The 19965-nt window shown below is 38.4% G+C and overlaps 1 protein-coding gene across 1 annotated transcript in view; it reads left to right on the plus strand.

Moving 5' to 3' along the window:
• The window catches only part of AP4E1 (adaptor related protein complex 4 subunit epsilon 1), a 70538-nt gene extending 59610 nt beyond the window's left edge, over positions 1-10928 (plus strand). Inside the window, exons 18-21 of the mRNA XM_040226510.1 lie at positions 950-1507; positions 2527-2717; positions 6578-6735; positions 7618-10928. Coding sequence (XP_040082444.1) covers positions 950-1507; positions 2527-2717; positions 6578-6735; positions 7618-7778 — 1068 coding nt within the window. The 3' untranslated portion in view covers positions 7779-10928. The remainder of the gene's footprint in view (positions 1-949; positions 1508-2526; positions 2718-6577; positions 6736-7617) is intronic.
• The last annotated feature ends 9037 nt before the right edge of the window (positions 10929-19965 follow it).

The raw sequence follows: 19965 nt of genomic DNA on the forward strand, positions 1-19965 counted from the left end.
GCTGTCACTAGGTTAGTTGGAAAAAAAAGAGTGTAAAAAGAGTGTATTTCCCTGTTTCGGGGGGCCCTGAATTATGTGAGGAACTGTGTTATAACTCAGATGGCATCATGCAGAAAGGAGGGAAGCAAATTAGCATGTATTATTTTTTAATAATACATGTAATAATGTTGTTCAGTTGCTCAGTTGTGTCTGACTCTTTGCAACCCCATGGACTATAGCATTCTAGGCCTCTCTGTCCCTTACCATCTCCCAAAGTTTGCCCAAATTTATGTCCATTGCATTGGTGATGCCGTCCAGTCATCTCTTTGTGAAGCAAGAGGGCGCTTGAGCCATCACTCTTCTTGCAGCCATTTCCTTGGGAGGCTTAGCTCAAGAATAGCAAATTTGCTGTTCCCATCCCCTGAGTCTGTAACATATTTCACTAGTTACTTTTAGAATTCTTTCCTTCTGTGAGTTCTAGTTAGCCAGTGCTAGTTGATTATTAAGGTAAAGTCAGTTTTTCTTCCCTGTTTATTGACTCACAGGTCATAAAAATAGGACTATTATAGATTACTGAACCAAAGTTTGAGCCATCCCTATGTTTAAGGGTATTTTAGCTTCTACAGGACAACTCTGGAAACAAAAAATTGCTAACTTTCTCACTGTTTTTAATTTGTGCAATTCTGTACTCTAGCATTCTGAAGTCTAACAAGATTTAGAATTGTTCATTGTTGACTTTTTGACCTTATTTCTTTTTCTGATTTTATGTGTTTTTAATGAGAAGTAGATTTAGCTTAATAGTTCAGAGTTATGTAGCTGTCAGAATTTTAGGGCTTAACATTTTATCCATCTCTAATAGGTAGAACCTTAGCTAGTTACTACATTGTTCCTTTGAAATTATTTTAGAAAAGTTTGACTCATGACGTAGTAGAATGGTTTCTTTTTGTATTTTTATGTTTTATCTTTGCAGCTCGGAAAAGCAGATACCATTTCTCACAAGTTTAGAAGGAAATCAAAAATCAAAGAAACCAAAAGTGAGGAAACAACCACTGATCAAAATATAATCCGTTCTTCCTTTAGTTCTTCATCAAATGTGACTTATGAAGAAGATTATTGTTTGGATAATTTGCAGGATAGAGGAGACAAAGAATTAAAGAAATTTTCTCTCAGTTCAGAACTTTTGGATTCTGAGTCGCTGACAGAACTGCCCTTGGTTGAGAAAATCTCAAATTGCAGGCTGTCTGCACCCTCTTTGTTTGCTGATAACAACCTGGAAGTTTTTCACCCTCCTCAAGCCACTCCAGCCTCAGTTGCCAATGAAATCTCTTTAGCTTCTTCTTTGTTGGAAGAAACTACTGAACACATACATTCAGATTTTATGGAGGTCTGTAATAATGAAGCCATATCTGTGTCTTCTTACAAAATTTGGAAAGATGATTGTTTGTTGGTGGTCTGGTCAGTTTTTAATAAGAGTGGTTTGGAACTGAAAAATGCTAACTTAGAAATTGCTCCTGCAGAAAATTTCAAGGTAAGACAATCAATGGTTTATTATTTATGCCTTAAATGGACAGTACTTCCTTAGTGTTTCTACTGTTGACTCTTCTGATGGCTTATAAATTTCTCCCACATCCTTTTTTCTTCTTTAGCAAAAACAGTGAAAGGTGTGACAGATTTAAGTGGGACAAATCATTCAAAAGAGACAGGGAACATAATAAAGATTGTATTGGAGAAGACTGAGAAAACTGATCCAGTTTCTTCTATGAGTTAGAATGCATCGAGTGGGATGTTACCCAGGCCTGACCTGGCAGAAATTCCTAACAGTAGATGTGTGCATTGTGTTGCTGTGCTGTGTTAAGTTGCTTCAGTTGTGTCTGACTCTTTGCGACCCTATGGACTGTTGCCTGCCGTGCCCCTGTCCCTGGGATTCTCCAGGCAAGAATACTGAAGTGGGTTGCCATGCCCTCCTCCAGGGCATCTTCCTGACCTAGAGATCAAACCCACGTCTCCTGCAGCTCCCTCATTGTAAGCGGATTCTTTACTGCTGAGCCACCAGAGAAGCCCATAGATATGCATTAGAATCACCTAATTCTAAAAACCTAAAAACACAAACCAAAACCCAATTCAGTTGTCTGAGCTTTACCACCAGAACTTGATTTGAGTAAGGGTAGAGAATGAGAGGGAAAGATAAACCTGTTTTGCTTTTTTTTTCTTTAAATTCTCCTAGCTTTAAAAACCTGCTGCTAGTTAGTATTGAGAGCCACAGGACTGTTTTTTGTTGTTGTTGTTGTTGTTGTTGTTAAACCACACAGACATTTTCATTGTAATGCTGTTTGTTACATAATTCTGACCTATGTCTTATTATTTCTTAATTATCTATGCTAGTGAATTTTTCTCAAGTGAAGTTGTCAGTTATCCTTGTGTTGTGGCTTGTTATTACTATCTCACTATAGTATGCTTTTGTACCACTTCAGTTAAATAGAATATCGGTATTCATCTGAAAGTCTATATTGATACCTTCTTCAGTACTTACTTTACTTTTATTTACAGGTCACTGAGCAACCTGGACGCTGTTTGCCTATAATAGAAGCAGAAGGCACCAAAATTTTCCAATACAGTGTGCAGATGGAAGACCCTTTTACAGAAGGAAATCTGTCTGGTTTTATAACTTATCAAGTGATGGACACTCACGCTGTTCAGCTTGAATTTTCAGTAAACTTATCACTGTTAGATTTCATTAGGTAAATATTTTTTTGAATATTAATTCAAGTTGTTCATTCAGCAAGTATTTACTAGGCTCTTCTCTGGACAGAGCACTGTACTAGGTGCTAGGGAGTATAACAGCGCAAAGGGAGGAGAGGGTTCATTCTAGGAAGAGATATTGAACAGTCATACAAATGCATGTATAACTGTGAATTGTGCTATGAACAGGAAGTAAATGGTGTGATGGATGATTACAGTGTGGGGGACCCTGTATAGATTGGGGTTGGTCAACCTATGGAAAACTTCTGAGAGAAACTAATGTTAATGTTTCAGTTCAATTCAGTCGCTCAGTCATGTCCAACTCTTTGCGACCCCATGGACTGCCGCACACCAGGCCTCCCTGTCCATCACCAACTCCTGGAATTTACTCAAACTCATGCCCATTGAGTCGGTGATGCCATCCAACCATCTCATCCTCTGTTGTCCCTTTACTCGCCTTCAATCTTTCTCAGCATCACGGTCTTTTCAAATGAGTTAGTTTTTTGCATCAGATGGCCAAAGTATTGGAGTTTCAGCTTCATCAGTCCTTCCAGTGAACACCCAGGACTGATCTCCTGTAGGATGGACTGGTTGGATCTCCTTGCTGTCCAAGGGACTCTAAAGAGTCTTCTCCAGCAGCACAGTTCAAAAGCATCAATTCTTCGGCACTCAGCTTTCTTTATAGTCCAACTCTCACATCCGTACATGACTACTGGAAAAATCATAGCTTTGACTAGATGGACCTTTGTTGGCAAAGTAATGTCTCTGCTTTTTAATATGCTATCTAGGTTGGTCATAACTTTCCTTCCAAGGACTAAGCGTCTTTTAATTTCATGGCTGCAGTCACCATTTGCAGTGATTTTGGAGCCCAAAAAATTAAAGTCAGCCACAGTTTCCACTGTTTGCCCATCTGTTTGCCATGAAGTGATGGGACTGGATGCCATGATGTTAGTTTTCTGAGTGTTGAGCTTTAACCCAACTTTTTCACTCTCTTTTACTTTCATCAAGAGGCTCGTTAGTTCTTCACTTTCTGCCATAAGGGTAGTGTCATCTGCATATCTGAGGTTATTGATATTTCTCCCAGCAATCTTGATTCCAGCTTGTGCTTCATCCAGCCCAGCATTTTTCATGATGTATTCTGCATATAAGTTCAATAAGCAGGGTGACAATATACAGCCTTGATGTACTCCTTTCCCAATTTGGAACCAGTCTGTTGTTCCATGTTCAGTTCTAACTGTTGCTTCCTGACCTGGATACAGATCTCTCAAGAGGCAGGTCAGGTGGTCTGGTATTCCCATCTCTTTCAGAATTTTCTGCAGTTTATTGTGATCCACCCAGTCAAAGGCTTTAGCATAATCAATAAAGCAGAAATAGATGTTTCTCTGGAACTCTCTTGCTTTTTCGATGATCCAATGGATGTTGGCAATTTGATCTCTGGTTCCTCTGCCTTTTCTAAAACCAGCTTGAACATATGGAAGTTCACGGTTCATGTATTGCTGAAGTCTGGCTTGGAGAATTTTGAGCATTATTTTATTAGCGTGTGAGATAAGTGCAGTTGTGTGGTAGTTTGAGCATTCTTTGGCACTGCCTTTCTTTGGGATTGGAATGAAAACTGACCTTTTCCAATCCTGTGGCCACTGCTGAGTTTTCCAAATTTGCTGGCATATTGAGTGCAGCACTTTCACAGCATCATCTTTTAGGATTTGAAATAGCTCAACTGGAATTCCATCACTCCACTAGCTTTGTTCGTAGTGATGCTTCCTAAGGCCCACTTGACTTCACATTCCAGGATGTCTGGCTCTAGGTGAGTGATCATACCATCGTGATTATCTGGGTCATGAAGATCTTTTTTGTACAGTTCTTCTGTGTATTCTTGCCTCCTCTTCTTAATATCTTCTGCTTCTGTTAGGTCCATACCATTTCTGTCCTTTATCAAGCCCATCTTTGCATGAAATGTTCCCTTGGTATCTCTAATCACCTTGAAGAGATCTCTAGTCTTTCCCATTCTATTATTTTTCTCTGTTTCTTTGCACTGATCACGAAGGAAGGCTTTCTTCTCTCTCCTTGCTATTCTTTGGAACTCTGCATTGAAATGGGTATATCTTTCCTTCTCGTCTTTGTTTTTTGCTTCTCTTCTTTTCACAGCTATTTGTAAGGCCTCCTCAGACAGCCACTTTGCTTTTTTGCGTTTCTTTTTCTTGGGATGGTCTTGATCCCTGTCTCCTGTACAGTGTCATGAACCTCCATCCATAGTTCATCAGGCACTCTGTCTATCAGATCTAGTCCCTTAAATCTATTTCTCACTTCCACTGTATAATGATAAGGGATTTGATTTAGATCATACCTGAATGGTCTAGTGGTTTTCCTCACTTTCTTCAATTTCAGTCTGAATTTGGCAGTAAGGAGTTTGTGATCTGAGCCACAGTCAGCTCCCGGTCTTGTTTTTGCTGACTGTATAGAGCTTCTTCATCTTTGGCTGCAAAGAGTATGATCAATCTGATTTTGGTGTTGGCCATCTGGTGATGTCCATGTGTAGATTCTCCTCTTGTGTTGTTAGAAGAGGGTGTTTGCTATGACCAGTAAAGTTATTAAGCTTTTATTAGACATACAGTATTTAGTTATTGTACTAACATTGTGCAGTGCTACCCACATAGTTGATAACAATCTTTTAACCCTTCTGCTCTCATTTAGTATTATGAATATATTGTACTGTGTTCAAACATTTTTTAAAATGAAGCATGCCTGAAGCAAGAATGTAGAATACCAATGAATATCTGTAAAAAAATTTTTTTAACCTTCCATATCCATCTATAATTTTTGCCTATTCTTCAAAGTCTTTTAGTAAGAACATGTTTATCAGTCTGTCAAAGAGTATGTATTTATACCTGTGGTGCTGAAAAGATAAAATCCAGCCTTCAAAAAACTTACATTCTGTGACTACGAAGGTTATGTCCCATGGTGAATATTAGTAACTTGAAGAAGCACAGCATATGTTCCAGAAACAATTCTGTTCTTATGAGTAAAATCCTGTGTATCTTAAAATTTTTTTTAAATTATAAAATCAGTACTTATTATAAGAATTTAAATGTTATAGAAAAATGTAAGTAGAATATAAAAATTTCCTATTCCCCCCAGAGATATCCCAGTGTTATCTGGGATAGCTATTTGATCTTTAGCTGCTTGAACCATTTAAAAACTGGATTGATTAAAGTTCTTTCTCTAGGTCCAGTTTGCTTAAGGTGATGGATCTTTGTATTCATACTTTTGTACATGACTTTGATAGAGTATCTCATCCCCAAATCTAAAGTATGTGTGCTCAGTTGCTTCAGTCATGTTTGACTCTTTGTGACCCCATGGTCTGAAGCACGCCAGACTCCTCTGTCCATGGAATTCTCTGGGCCAGAATACTGGAGTGGATTGCTGTGCTCTTCTCCAGGGGATCTTCCTGACCCAGGAATCGAACCCATATCTCTGGCATCTCTGGCATTGCAGGCAGGTTCTTTACCCACTGAGCCACCTGGGAATCCCCAATCTAAAGTATACATGAAAGAAAAGTTTTATATTTGAATGATTCATGAAATTATTTGGTGAAATTTTACTGTAATGACTAATGCACAGAAAAAGAACTGGGTGATTTATTGAAAAGACATTTGTTCTGTAATAACATCTGTTTTCAGCATTGTCTTCAAGTTAGAGGATGTTGGTAAGCATTCTGATCATATCTGGTTTAAAAAACATAGATTTCATAGGATTTAGATTTGTAATGATTTTTTTTATTCCCATGAATCAGTTGAACTGTATTTGTTTAGAATCATTTCATTGTTATGGACATAAATCTAATTTTCACAATTATTTTCAGGCCATTAAAAATCTCAGCTGAAGACTTTGGTAAACTCTGGTTATCCTTTGCAAATGATGTGAAACAAAATGTAAAGATGTCAGAATCTCAAGCTGCTCTGCATTCTACCTTAAAGACCCTGCAACAGGAACTAAGACTTCATGTTGTTGACATTATAGGTTTGTAGAGTTTTTGAGAAGGCAGTCTTATGTTTATGGGGCCTTTCTTACAATCAGAAGGCAAACTCTTAAAAGTATCTGATTTCTTAGGGATGTATATCCTGTTATGAGCATCTTTTTGATAAGTGTGTTGTGCAGACTTTACTGAAGAAATTTTTTTCTGTGGTAAAGTATACGTAGCATAATTTTACCATTTTGATCATTAAGTGTATTGGTGAGTGGCATTAAATATATTTAATTTTGTTGTGCAGCTATTACCACTATCATTTGCAGAACCTTTTCTTCTTTCTTAACTGAAACTGTACCCATTAAGCACTAACTTTCCATTGCCTCTCCTCTGGAGCCCTTGGCAGCCACCATCCTATTTTCTGTCTCTATGAATTTGACTACTCTAGGTACCTCATCTAAGTAGACTCATCCAGTATTCGTCCTTTTGTGACTGGCTTCTTTCACTTTTAATGTCTTCAAGGTTCATCCATGTTATGTGTCAAAATTTCCTTCCTTTTTTAAGCCTAAATATAGTCACATTGTATGAATACACCATATTTTATTTGTCAGTTAATCTTTTGATGGACATTTGATTTGCTTCCTCCTTTTGGCTGTTCTGAATAATGCTGCTTTGAATATGGATAAAGAAATAATCTGTGTTTGAGCCCCTGCTTTCAGTTCTTTTAGTTATATACCCCAGAGTAGAATTTTGATAATTGCTGTTTTAACGGGTATGAAGTAGTATGTCATTTTAGTTTTGATTTGTATGTCCTTAATGATCAGTGATGTTGAGTATCTTTTCACATGCTTATTGGATATTTGTATATCTTCTTTGTAGAACTGTCTCTTGAAATCTTTTTGTATTAAAGAATTTCTGATTTTGTTTTGTTGTAGGTAATGAAGGGCTCTTGGCCTGTCGACTGCTCCCATCCATCCCCTGCTTGCTGCATTTCCGAGTTCATGGTGACATGTTAGCCCTGTGGTTCAGATCCTCCTGTTCTACTCTTCCTGACTATTTACTTTATCAGTGTCAAAAAGTGATGGAGGGATCCTAGCAAAAGCTCTGCTTATATTTTACTCCATCAAAATAAATGGTTTACATAGATAAACTTATCTACCAAAGTAAAAAGGATTAATGGTACTTCTAATGAAAATGGGGATTATTATAGGTTGTGGTTTTATGTGTTTTCTTTATGGTTCATGATCAAGAAAGATCCCCAAGAAACTGTACCCCTAACCTTTTACTCAGGATTGTACAGTAGGTTTGGGTCCTAAAAAAGTGGCCTAAGCTAATGTTATAAACTGCTAATGATTTATATATATCACTTAGTGTAGAGGGGCTGAAAATAATTTATTTTGTTATAAATAATTTTATAGCAGATTTACTCTAGTGTTAAAGCTGATTTATAGTAAAGCCAGGTCTCAGTTTTCTGTGTTAATGGAGGGGAGACTTGGACTTAATAATCCCAAATCAAATTCATACTTGGCTTTGGAATGCAGTATATGCTTTTTGCTCAGCAAGTCATTACTTTCAATAATGTTTGCTTAGATCAGTACTGAGCTAAGTTGGCACAGCACATACTAATACTTCAGGAGACCCGTGAGCACGTTGGATTTTGGGGGATCCAATCTGTGGTAGATGGACTTCCCTCACAGCTCAGTCAGTAAAGAATCTACCTGCAATGCAGGAGACCTGGGTTTGATTCCTGGGTTGGGAAGATCCCCTGGAGAAGGAAATGGCAACCCACTCCAGTATTCTTGCCTGGAAAATCCCATGGACAGAGGAGCCTTGTGGGCTACAGTCCATGGGGTCGCAAAGAGTTGGACATGACTTAGCGACTAAACCACCACCAATCTATGGCAGAGTTTTTATTATAACTTGATGTACATCATTGCAAACAATTTGGCTACAAAATTTGTTTTCCACTTGCATTAATTTTTAAAATTCAAAGTGAATCATTGTATTCTTGTTTTCAAAACTCAGAGCTATTTACATAATATTACCATTTAGAAACAAAACCTGTTAAGAGCACACAGTACTAAAGTAAACAGGTATAAAAGGACTTTTTAGTTATGGCAAATATCTTAGTTACCACTTAGATTTTTTTGGCACATTAAAATATGTGAATAGAGTACAAATGGCAAAACCATCTTTCCTGGCCTTTGAATCCACTAGTACTCAATGGATGCAATGAGAAGAGTGATAGTCTAAGTTTACCATACAGATTCTTCAGTAAAATATATGATTTTCATGTTACAGTTGTGCCTATATGACCTCTGTCAGAACTGTTATCAGTAAAAGAGGTTAAGCCTAATATGAATGATAGCCCAGAATCTTATGATTATACATTTATGTTAAAAATGGAGTATTTTATAAAACCTTATGGTGCTGTGGAAAATATTTATTATTTCACTTTTTCTGATACTTCATGGTAGAAACTATTCAGGTAATATAGTTTTAAGTCATTGTAGTTAATACTCTGGTTAATTGGTACTGTTTATCATCTGGGTGTGAAATTGTGGTTTTAGGTTGTCTTATTAGTCATAACTGATAGGGAATTCCCCAAAGCTGATAGACTTCACTAGTTATTTGTGTTTAGCATATCTCTCCCTAAAAACAAAAGCCACATTAAGAAATTGATTTTTAAGTTACTCATTAAAAAAATACCTTGTTAATTTCATACTTCTAAAAAGCATGCAATAAAATCTTGCTACAAGAGCAATGAGAAGTGGTTAGAATTTCCTGAGTAGGTTTTTCCTTTTGAATAGAATATCAGATTCATCCTCAAGCTCCCAGCAGTGTCATGATGACAGGAATATGAATGTTGGGAGAGTGTGGACACTGTTGGCTTTCTCTTTATTGCTGCCTCTGTCAGCAGCACCCTCCCACCCCACCTAGTTCTGTTGATACTCTGACAAAGAGATAGGAAGTGCCCTCTCACTTTGCGAAGGAATGTTGAGTGTAGCAAAAGAGGTGCTTCATATTTTTGTGTCCCTGCTTCCATTTGTTTGTGTGGTCACCACGGCTGGTTGGAGTGTGGAGCAGTGGATGTAAGGTTCCCAACAAGCAGGTGGACAGCTAGCTGGGAGAGATTACAGTGAGCTGTTGTGCTGCTTTGTTACAGGGTGTTCATGGGTGGCAGCAGCAGTTGTCATGAGAGACACGCTTGGCCTACAGTGCTAATGGTGGGAAATATGTAATGGTAGGTTAGGGCTGGGAGTATGATTTTGGGTCTGTCAGAGGGAACATGGTGTCACTTTTGTTCTTTCTGAAACCCACTGCATAAAGTAGGATAAAAGGATTTCTGCTGAATGTTTAATAGAATGTTTACATTTTTATATTTTTATGGTTTTTAAAAACAATAATAGGAAGGAGTAGATTTTAAAGAACTTCAGAGCAGTATATATTCTGCCTAAACTAATGAATGTTTTAAGTTCTAGATGAGGCATCGCCAGCCTTTTCTGCATTGTAGGAGATGTGACAGTGAAGTAGGAAGAACAAATTTTTTTGTGGGCAAGATCGTCTCTTTATTTTACAATTCAGTCAAGTAAAGGGGTGACATCTGGAGTGAGAGCTCTTGCAGAGGGGAGATGCAGTTGGTGAGTTCTCTGCTGGGCATCTTTGCTGAGAACACAGGTGGCAATGAGTGTGAATCTGGGGAGAAGAAAGGGAAGACAGGAAAGCCTTAAGAGACAGTGGAGGAGGAAGGAGCAGGCTTCCACCAGAGGAGTAAATTAGTCGCAGGGGAGTGTGGGCCCTCAGAATGGGTCCTTCTGAAAAAAACTGCAGATGGAAGCTGAACAGTTACCAAGTGCTAATGTGCCAAGCATGCCAAGCACAGCATGTGCTCTGCAGTGGAGCAGTATTTTAAAAAAATATTCTATAATCTACGGAAACAACTTTGGTTAAAATGCAGTATTTTATTTTTTCCTTTATTTTAGTTCATGTCATTTGTGTTTTAAAATATCAAGCAATTTTTTTTTTAATGGATTAATGTGGTCTTTGTCTCATGTGTGTGAGCCACTGAAAGTGCACTGAACTTATTCACATGTCTTTTAAGGTGTTGTTTTCATTTGTTTTAAAATTTTAGGAGGGAAAAATGCAAGTGAATAACAGCTTACCAGGCATTAGTTGCCTTATTTTGGAGTTGAATTCTGTAATTTGAAAAAATTCAGTTAAACATGTAATAAATGAAAGTGATCTATGTTGTTCTTCAGTCTATATATTCTTTATCATCTAAAAGTAATACTATTCAGTAATTTGATAGGCATTAGCTAAAAAGAGCAGAAGCAATTGGAATGGGATGAAAAGAGTGATTTACTTATTATAGCCCCAAAGCATGTCATATAATTGGTTAAAAGTAAAGACACTGGTCTTTCTGTATGATGTTCAGAGAAAACTTTATGGGCTTCTGACAGGTTAGAGCATGGATTGATCCTCAGGAACTTGTCCATATCCCCTGCTTTCATCCTAGCCTGACCAGAGCATTCAAAGCAATGTTTTGTTTCTATATTGCCTCTCCTCAAGATGCAAGAAACACGGTAGGTAAGTCAGGTGGTGACTTCTTATCTAAAAACTCTGAATCTCCTGGCCATCTCTGCATTGCGTACCCTAAGACACAAAGAAATGATATTTAAATCTCACTTACAGATGCCTCTTGTTGGCTATAATGCATAGCAGGAAAAATGTTATGGGGCTTGAAACTGATATTTGGGGCACAGAAGGTAAAGGAGGTTTAAATGCCTCACACCCATTGCAATAATTAAAAAGAAGGATGGCCTGCAGCCAAATGGGTCAGGGGTAATGATTATATGAAATTTACTTGTTATGTCTGTGCATAATAAGAGGCTGTGAGCTTTTTAGAGCTAGGAACCAGGTATATATTTTTATGTCCCTTTTGCCTGGTACCTAACAGTGTATTGAATGAATGACGACTAAAAAGACCTGTTCCCTAAAAATAAGTAATCTGAAGTGAAAGTTGCTCAGTTGTGTCCAACTCTTTGCAACCCCATGGACTATATAGTCCATGGAATTCTCCAGGCCAGAATACTGGAGTGGGTAGCCTTTCCCTTCTCTATGGGATCTTCTGAACTCAGGGATCAAACCCAGGTCTCCTGCATTGCAGGGGAATTCTTTACCAGCTGAGCCACAGGGGAAGCCCAAGAATACTGGAGTGGGTAGCCTATCCCTTCTCCAGGGTGTCTTCCTGACCCAGGAATTGAACTGGGGTCTCCTGCATTGCAGGCAGATTCTTTACCACTGAACTATCTGAGACCAGGTAATATCCAGGGATTGATTATAGTAATCCTGTGGCTGTCCCAGAAATAAAGAAAAGGGAACTGATCTGACTTATAGATAGAAGTCAGCAGAAAAGGGTTCCAATGGAAATAACTTGTGCCAGTTTGTACCAGGTAGGAGAGGAGAAATATGATCACTTGAAGAGACCCTTACCAGCCTCAGTCCCATGAGAATGTGCCATGTTGTTTAAGAGATCTCTCTGCGAAGGAAATGTGATTACAGATAGAAATTATGACTTGGAGAATGGGAACTTTTCTATAATATGTTAGATGTTCATGAGTTCTTACTGGTCTAGAAGAACTTTTTCTAGGATGGAAAATGGTAAGACATTTGGTCAGTGACATTAAATATAGGGAGGTAATGAACATAAGGCAGATTTACCAGCTAAATTAGTATCACCTATTTCTTTAGAAAAGTTAGAACTACGGAGAAGGCAATGGCACCCCACTCCAGTACTCTTGCCTGGAAAATCCCACAGACGGAGGAACCTGGTAGGCTGCAGTCCATGGAGTCACAAAGAGTCGGACACAACTGAGCGACTTCACTTTCACTGTTCACTTTCATGCATTGGAGAAGGAAATGACACTAGTGTTCTAGTGTTCAGCCTGGTGGGCTGCCGTCTATGGGGTCACACAGAGTCGGACACGACTGAAGCGACTTAGCAGCAGCAGCAGCATGGTAAGGGGAGAGTTTAATATAGTTTATTAATGGGAGAGTTAATATAGTTTAATATCAACTACATTGATATTAAAAAGGTCAATAGCATCAGGAAAGTTGGGAAAGAACAGGCCGCCTGGGATAGGGCACAAGAAAAGGAAATGTTCATTAGCATCACACAGGAAATGTTATGGTAGGTACATGGATCCAAGATAAGAGGATACCCCCGGAGATGAGTCCCAGAGAACCATGAGCACTTAAAGATTGTGGCTTGGATGCAGAGAGGATGGGCCTGTGTGTGTGGAAAGTCAAACAAGTTTACTGGAACACCTATAACGCTGGAAAACTAGTGGGTCCTCATAACTGATTGTGGCTAGATGTGTGGGCTTTTCTCCAAGAGAAGGACTCAATTTCCTTTAGTTATTTTAAACTATTTTCCTAAGTGGATGAGTACTTTTTCTTTCTTAAACTTTAAGTTGCCTTTGTGACTAAATGGCTGACCTCAGGAATTTTTTTCCCTGATGGGATCTGACAGGACTTAGGCCAAATGGATAGAGACTAGAGCCTAGAGATTGTTCATGCTTCCATGAGAGAAAAGTAATTAGAAGTTTAATTGCACATCTCCACACTTTAAGTGTGTGCATACTTAGTGGCTGACTCTACCCTTTATATTATATGACAAATAGGAACAGAGGCAAGGCGTATATATTCTTAGGGAGAGGCATTTAGTCTGATTTGCTGCCTTGTGATTTAATGAAGGTAACGGCAGTATCTGTGACTAGAACAAACTGGTCCTCATTGATCATGGATATCAATGTGTAAGAATTTAGTTTTTTCATCTTAGTTGATGGCTAGTGGGGTTAAGTAGAAGAGTTTTGAGCCTTGAAGGGAAAGGTGAAATTATTTGAACCCAATATTGGACCAGTCTTCACTTCCAGAAGCAATAGGAGTGTCTTTTCTTATTTATACAAAGCCTTTTTGAACACACTTGAGTTAATGCTAATGAAAAGACTTTGGCCTGTGGCTCACCCATAGCCTCAGAAAGGAGCTGGTCATCAGAGAGACCAAGTACTTAGAACTTTCAACCCTACCCACTGACCTCAAGGAAGGGAAAGATTTGAGGGCTGGAGATAAAGCTCAAAAAATTTTTTACTGAACAAAAGGATTTGATGAGCTTCTGTGTTGGTGAATGCATCACATTCTGGGAGGGGACACACCCCAGTTCCAGTGAGGACAGAAATTCCTGTGCTTGGGACCCTTCTGTTGCTCACCCTCTATACCTCTTCATCTGTATCCTTTATAATAAACTGGTAAACATAAGTAAATGTTTCTCTGGATTCTGTGAGCCACTCTTCCAAATTAATTGAACCTGAGAAGTGGGTTGTGGGACCTTCCAGTTTACAGTCATTGAATCAGCAGTGTAGTTGACAACCTGGACTTGTGGTTGGTGTCTAAAGTGGAACAGTCTTGTGGAACTGAGCCTTTAACTTACAAGATTTGATTCTGTCTCCAGGTATATAGTGACAGAATTGAGTTAATTTGTAGGACAAGCCAGTGTGCCTCCACTCAGAATTGCTTGGTGGCATGGGGGAAAAAATGCATCAATTGACAAAAAAATTTAGATGGTGCAATGTGATTTTTTTTCAAGTTGTCCAATTTGATGATTTAATATATATTGTGAAATGATTACCACAGTCAAATTAATTAAAATGCATCCATCACTTCACACAGTTACTTTTGTGTATGTGGTGAGAACACTTAGGGTCTTAGCGGATTTCAAATATACCAGGGAAGAATATATGGTATTCTTCAAATGGTAAAGAATCTGCCTGCAATGCAGGAGACCCAGGTTTGATTCCTGGGTCCGGAAGATTCCTTGGAGAAAGGTATGGCAACCCATTCCACTATTCTTTCCTGGAGAATTCCAGGGACAGAGGAGCCTGGTGTGCTATGGTCCATGGGGTCACAAAGAGTCGGACATGACTGAGCGACTAATACACAACACAACACAAATATAATCACTGTGCAATCCACGAGACTGGGATCATTTTAAAATCCCACACCCTAGACCATAATCAGATTCTTTGAGGGATCAGACATAGGCTCCTGCTATTATTAAACTCCATAGATAATTACAACATGCAGTTAAGTTTGAGAACCACTGTTTTAAATGCTGTCTGTCTCACCCTACTTTTCCTCAATGGGATTATTTTTGGTGATGTTTTCCCCACACTCCTTCTTGCAATAGAGACTGATTAAGAGTGGCTATTGAGTATTTGGAAGGTAAGTAATGGCATTATTTGGAAATCCTGGGGTAGGTACAGAGTAGGAATCTTGTGTGAATATATAAAAAGTTGTAGGTTCTATGACAGTAGCAGCTTAGTGTTTGAATTTAGCAAGCTTAGGCTTGCTCTTAAAATGGTAGCATGGTAGGATTTGAGAAATGAGGGTCCCTCACATCCAAGCAGGAAAGTACTGTAGAAATTGTTAGGTAACGTGAATTGAAGTTGGATTGTCAAATTTTAATTCTTGGCTTCACTAATTACTAACTTGTGCTTTTGGGTATAATACTTAAACACTCTGTTCCCCAGTTTCTTTTCTGTATAGGGGGATAATAATACCTACCTTATAGGATTACTGTGAGATGATGTAAGGCACATAGTGGTTCATGTTATAATCTGTCAGTGTCTTAAAGTATGAGTTTATTAACATCATTATGGAAAAAAGAAAAAAGAGGGAGCAGTAAAGATGAAAGAGTTCAGATAAAAGTGAAGAATTTAGCAGAACCAGGAAGCATCAGAAGATGAATTGCCAAAATTTTTAACATAATTAAAAAAACAGAAAAAGGAAAGCTTCATGAAGTTAGAAAAGCTGTTTTCAACAATGTCCCTAAATATTTAGGAAAATAATCTTACAGAAATGTAGGCAACAGAAAAATAATATGGTCAAATCCCATATAAACTTATGAGAGAGAAGGTGATATTAAGAGGTGGGATAGTATCCCTATAGAAAATAAAAGTACACTAGTATAATGCACTCACAAAATAGATCAAAACTGTTAACCTACTGTTTCAAAACAAGCTAGATGAGATTTAGAAAGATGTGAGAAAACATATTAGTGCTGTAGAAATTCTGAAATGAAGTGATAAATTAGGGAAGAAATAAAATTTTAAAAAACTCAGAACTAAAAGCAACCAGAAGAATCACAAGTATGAATAAACCCAGAAATGCTTTAGGGAAATACAGTATGAAGATGATATATTTTTTACATAAATGAAATGTGAATATTTAAGAGCAACAAATATTGAAGATAGGTAAAGAAGATTATCTTCCCTGGTGGCTCAGAGGTTAAAGCATCCAATGCAGGAGACATGGATTCGATCCCTGGGTCAGGAAGATCCCCTGGAGAAGGAAATGGTAACCCACTCCAGTATTCTTGCCTGGAGAATCCCATGGAGGGAGGAGCCTGGTAGGGTACAGTCCACGGGGTCGCAAAGAGTCGGACACGACTGAGTGACTTCACTTACTTACTTACTTAAAGAAGATTCAATATGTGGATTTTAGGAGCTCCTGAAGAAGAAATTCCAAAACACAAGACCAAAACAAATCCTGAACGTGGTAACTCAAGGGAACATTCCTGAAAGTACAATTTAAAAAAATTTGAAACGAGAGAGTACACTGTGTACCTGGGATTCTCGACTGATAAATACCAAGACAAGACGTTCTAGTAAGATTACTAAACTCATAAAAATTGGAAAAATTCCTTGACCGTCTAAGAAAAAATAGCAAGTGACTTATAAAGAAAATAGATTATCATCAAACTTTGACAAATGCTATATGCCAGAAGAAAATAGGATAATATATTTTAGATACTCGAAGATGTGAACCAAGAATTTTATGCTCAGTAGACCTAATCCCCAAGTTTAACAAGCACAAACTGCCATCAGCTTATAAGTAGTCAAGGAATATTGTTCCTATGAACCCTATGGAATCCTATAGGAATCCTATAGGTTTCCTATGAACCCTTCCTGAGGAAGCTACTAGAAATGAGATTCATGAGGGCTGGTTGTAAGCATTACATATATGGCTGTTTGTAGAACTAGGAATAAGTGAAAAGGAGAAGATAAGAGTATGTAAGGGCTGTGTGCACTGACAATGCAGATACAGTACAGCTGAAATAGGGGAAATAGAAAAAGCATATGCAAAATAAAAAATATTTTTTGTAATTACATCAGTGGTGGTAGTATTATCTGATACCATGTAGGATAAAACAAAAGATTAATGATGGGATATTCCAATTTTACCATGGTCTCTATCCTTGAGACCAGGAGTCTCAGAGTGGAAGAAAGTAAGTACAGAAATAATATAGAAGATGGTGAATAACTTCTGTAGTTCTCATTTTGTGTTGAGGATACACACATACACATACGCCCCTGCTGCCTAGAATGTGGTCCTGGAATGTTGTTATACTGTGGTGGTTTGGTGGTTTAGTTGCTCAGTTGGATTTTCCCCTAAAAGAAACCAAGGCTTCTTGGAGAAATTATTGATTCCAGGTCTGGGAAGAAATTATACAAGACGAGCCTGAGATATTTTTTATACCAGATAGCAAAGAATCTATCAAAGACCACTAAAGTCACAACAAAGGACACAGTAGCTAACTTGTGTCTCCTGATGAAAGAGTACAGATCACCTACAGTCTTAACCAAAGTGATAGAATAATCTGAGTTTGTTCAAGTCTTTGGACGAAGTTGCCAGCTTGCAACTGAAATACAGAGGAGAGAGGAATAAGCTAAACTGCATCACATGTTTGCAGTCAGCAAAATTCAGACTGTGGAAAACTCTAGAGACCTTCAACAAATAAGGAAAAGAAAGGGATAGGATGGAGTTTTCACGTTAAAAGAAACATGTCAAGTTTCTTAAAAATGGGCTAAACTGTAGTGTCTAGGGATGCACAGTTGGGCATTTAAAAGAAAGGCAAGGAAGTGATTGTACTGAATGTAAGGTAATGTTACTCCAGGGCAGGGGGGAAGATTGTGATTGGAATTGGGCCAACTGAGGGATGTTTTTTTGGGGGAGGGTGTCTTCCCAGGTGGTGCTAGTGGTAGAGTGTGCCTCACAATGCCACTGCAGGAGACCCAAGAGACGTGGATTCAGTCCCTGGGTTGGGAAGATCCCCTGGAGGAGGGCATGGCAACCCACTCCAGTATTCTTGCCTGGAGAATCCTATGGACAGAGGAGCCTGGTGGGCTACAGTCCATAGGGTCACAAAGAGTCAGGAGCCTGGTGGGCTACAGTCCATAGTGTCACAAAGAATCAGACACTACTGAAGTGAGTTGGCATGCATGCATGCAGGGGCTTTTTGGGGTGGTTGGCAAAATATTGTTTCTTGACCTGGGTGGTATTATAACAGTTTCCCTGTTATTGTTAATAATTATTTTAAGTTAAAAGCAAAAATAAATGGGACCTTATCAAACTTAAAACCTTGTGTACTGCAAAGGAAACCATGAAAAAAACAAAAAAGGAAATGACAACCTATGAACCTGGAGAAAATATTTGCAAATGATGTGACTGACAAGGGCTTAATTTCCAAAACATGCAAACGGCTCATACCATTCAGTAACAAAGAACAAACAACCCAACTGACTAGATGATCAGAAGACCTAAGTAGATATTTCTCCAAAAAAGATATGCAAAAAAATGGCCAATAGGCACATGAAAAGACACTCATATCTCTAATTATTAGAGAAATGTTAATCAAAACTACAATGAGGTACTACCTCACACCAGTCAGAATGGCCATCATTAAAAAGTCTATTAATAACTAATGTTGGAGAGGATGTGGAGAAAAGAGGAACCCTCTTAACACTGTTGGTGGGAGTATAAATTGGTGCATCTACTATGGAAAACACTATGGAGGTTCCTCAAAAAACTAAAAAGAGAGTTGCCATATGATCCAGCAGTCCCACTCCTGGATACATACCCAGACAAAACTATAATTCGTGAACACTGAAAGCAACGGCTCTGCTGGCTCATCGCAGAGTCTGACCCCAGACTCCAAAGTCCCCTCCTATACAAAAGTGAGTGACTTCTTTGTCTTACCAAGGACATGACTGAAACGGTCCTTAGACTTTGGGAATGACTTGTTCAAGGCAGCCGTGCTCCCCGTCCGGGAAGGGGAAAGAGAGTCTGCTTTCCCTTGTTTCAAACCAAGAGCAGTAAACTTGGCTCAGTGGTCCCTTCACTGCAGACACAGGGAGTGGCCTATAAGCCTCTGTGGACAGAACGCTCTTCCAGAGAGATCACTAGTCTGAAGATTGTTTTGAATGTGGGCCTTGTACTTGGCACTAGTGCTAGTCCTTCATGGATGTTTTCTCTGAGAACAAGCAGGAGGTGTCAACCCCAGAGGAAGTTGAAGAAGGTCCAAGGCTCGGCCGACTCTGCCTGCCCATGTGAGGCTCACTGAGTGCTTTGAAGAAGTATCAGTTGGTCAAGAGTCTGAGAAGACACACCACTGTGAAAGACCCTCTGGATTTTTACACATCCTGTTTTGATGCATGAGGAAGTTATGAAAATTGATCTGTCTAGCAATAGAGAACAAGCAAGGAAGCCTGGTGTGCAAAAAAAAAAAAAACAACAAAAAACAAAAAACCACTATAATTCAAAAAGATACATGCACCCTAGTGTTCATAGCAGCACTGTTTACAGTAACCAAGACATGGAAGCAACCTAAATGTCCATTGACAGATGAATGGATAAAGAAGATGTGGTATATATACACACAATAGAATACTACTCAGCTATGAAAAATAATGAAACAATGTCATTTGCAGCAACACGGATAGACAGAGAGATGATCATATTACAGTAAGTCAGAGAAAGACAAATACCATATAATATCACTTATACATGGAATCTAAAATATGATACAAATGAACCTATCTGTGAAATAGAAACAGACTCATAGACACAGAAAACAGACTTGTGGTTGCCAAAGAGGAGGGGGTTGGGGAAGGGAAGGATAGGGATTGGGATTAGCAGATGCAAACTATTTATATGTAAAATGGATAAACAAGGTCCTATTGTATAGAACAGGTAACTATATTCAATATCCTGTGATAAACCTTAATGGAAAAGAATATGAATATATATATATATGTATAACTGAATCACTTTTCTGCTTTATATAGCAGAAATTAACACAACATTGTAAATGAACTATACTTCAATAAAACTTGAAAAAATAATGTATGAAATTAACCATTTGTATAGTATGGTTTTCTGTGTCT

This window comes from Oryx dammah, unplaced genomic scaffold (genome assembly GCF_014754425.2).
Source record: "Oryx dammah isolate SB20612 unplaced genomic scaffold, SCBI_Odam_1.1 HiC_scaffold_26, whole genome shotgun sequence".
In the NCBI taxonomy this organism is placed as follows: Eukaryota; Metazoa; Chordata; class Mammalia; order Artiodactyla; family Bovidae; genus Oryx; species Oryx dammah.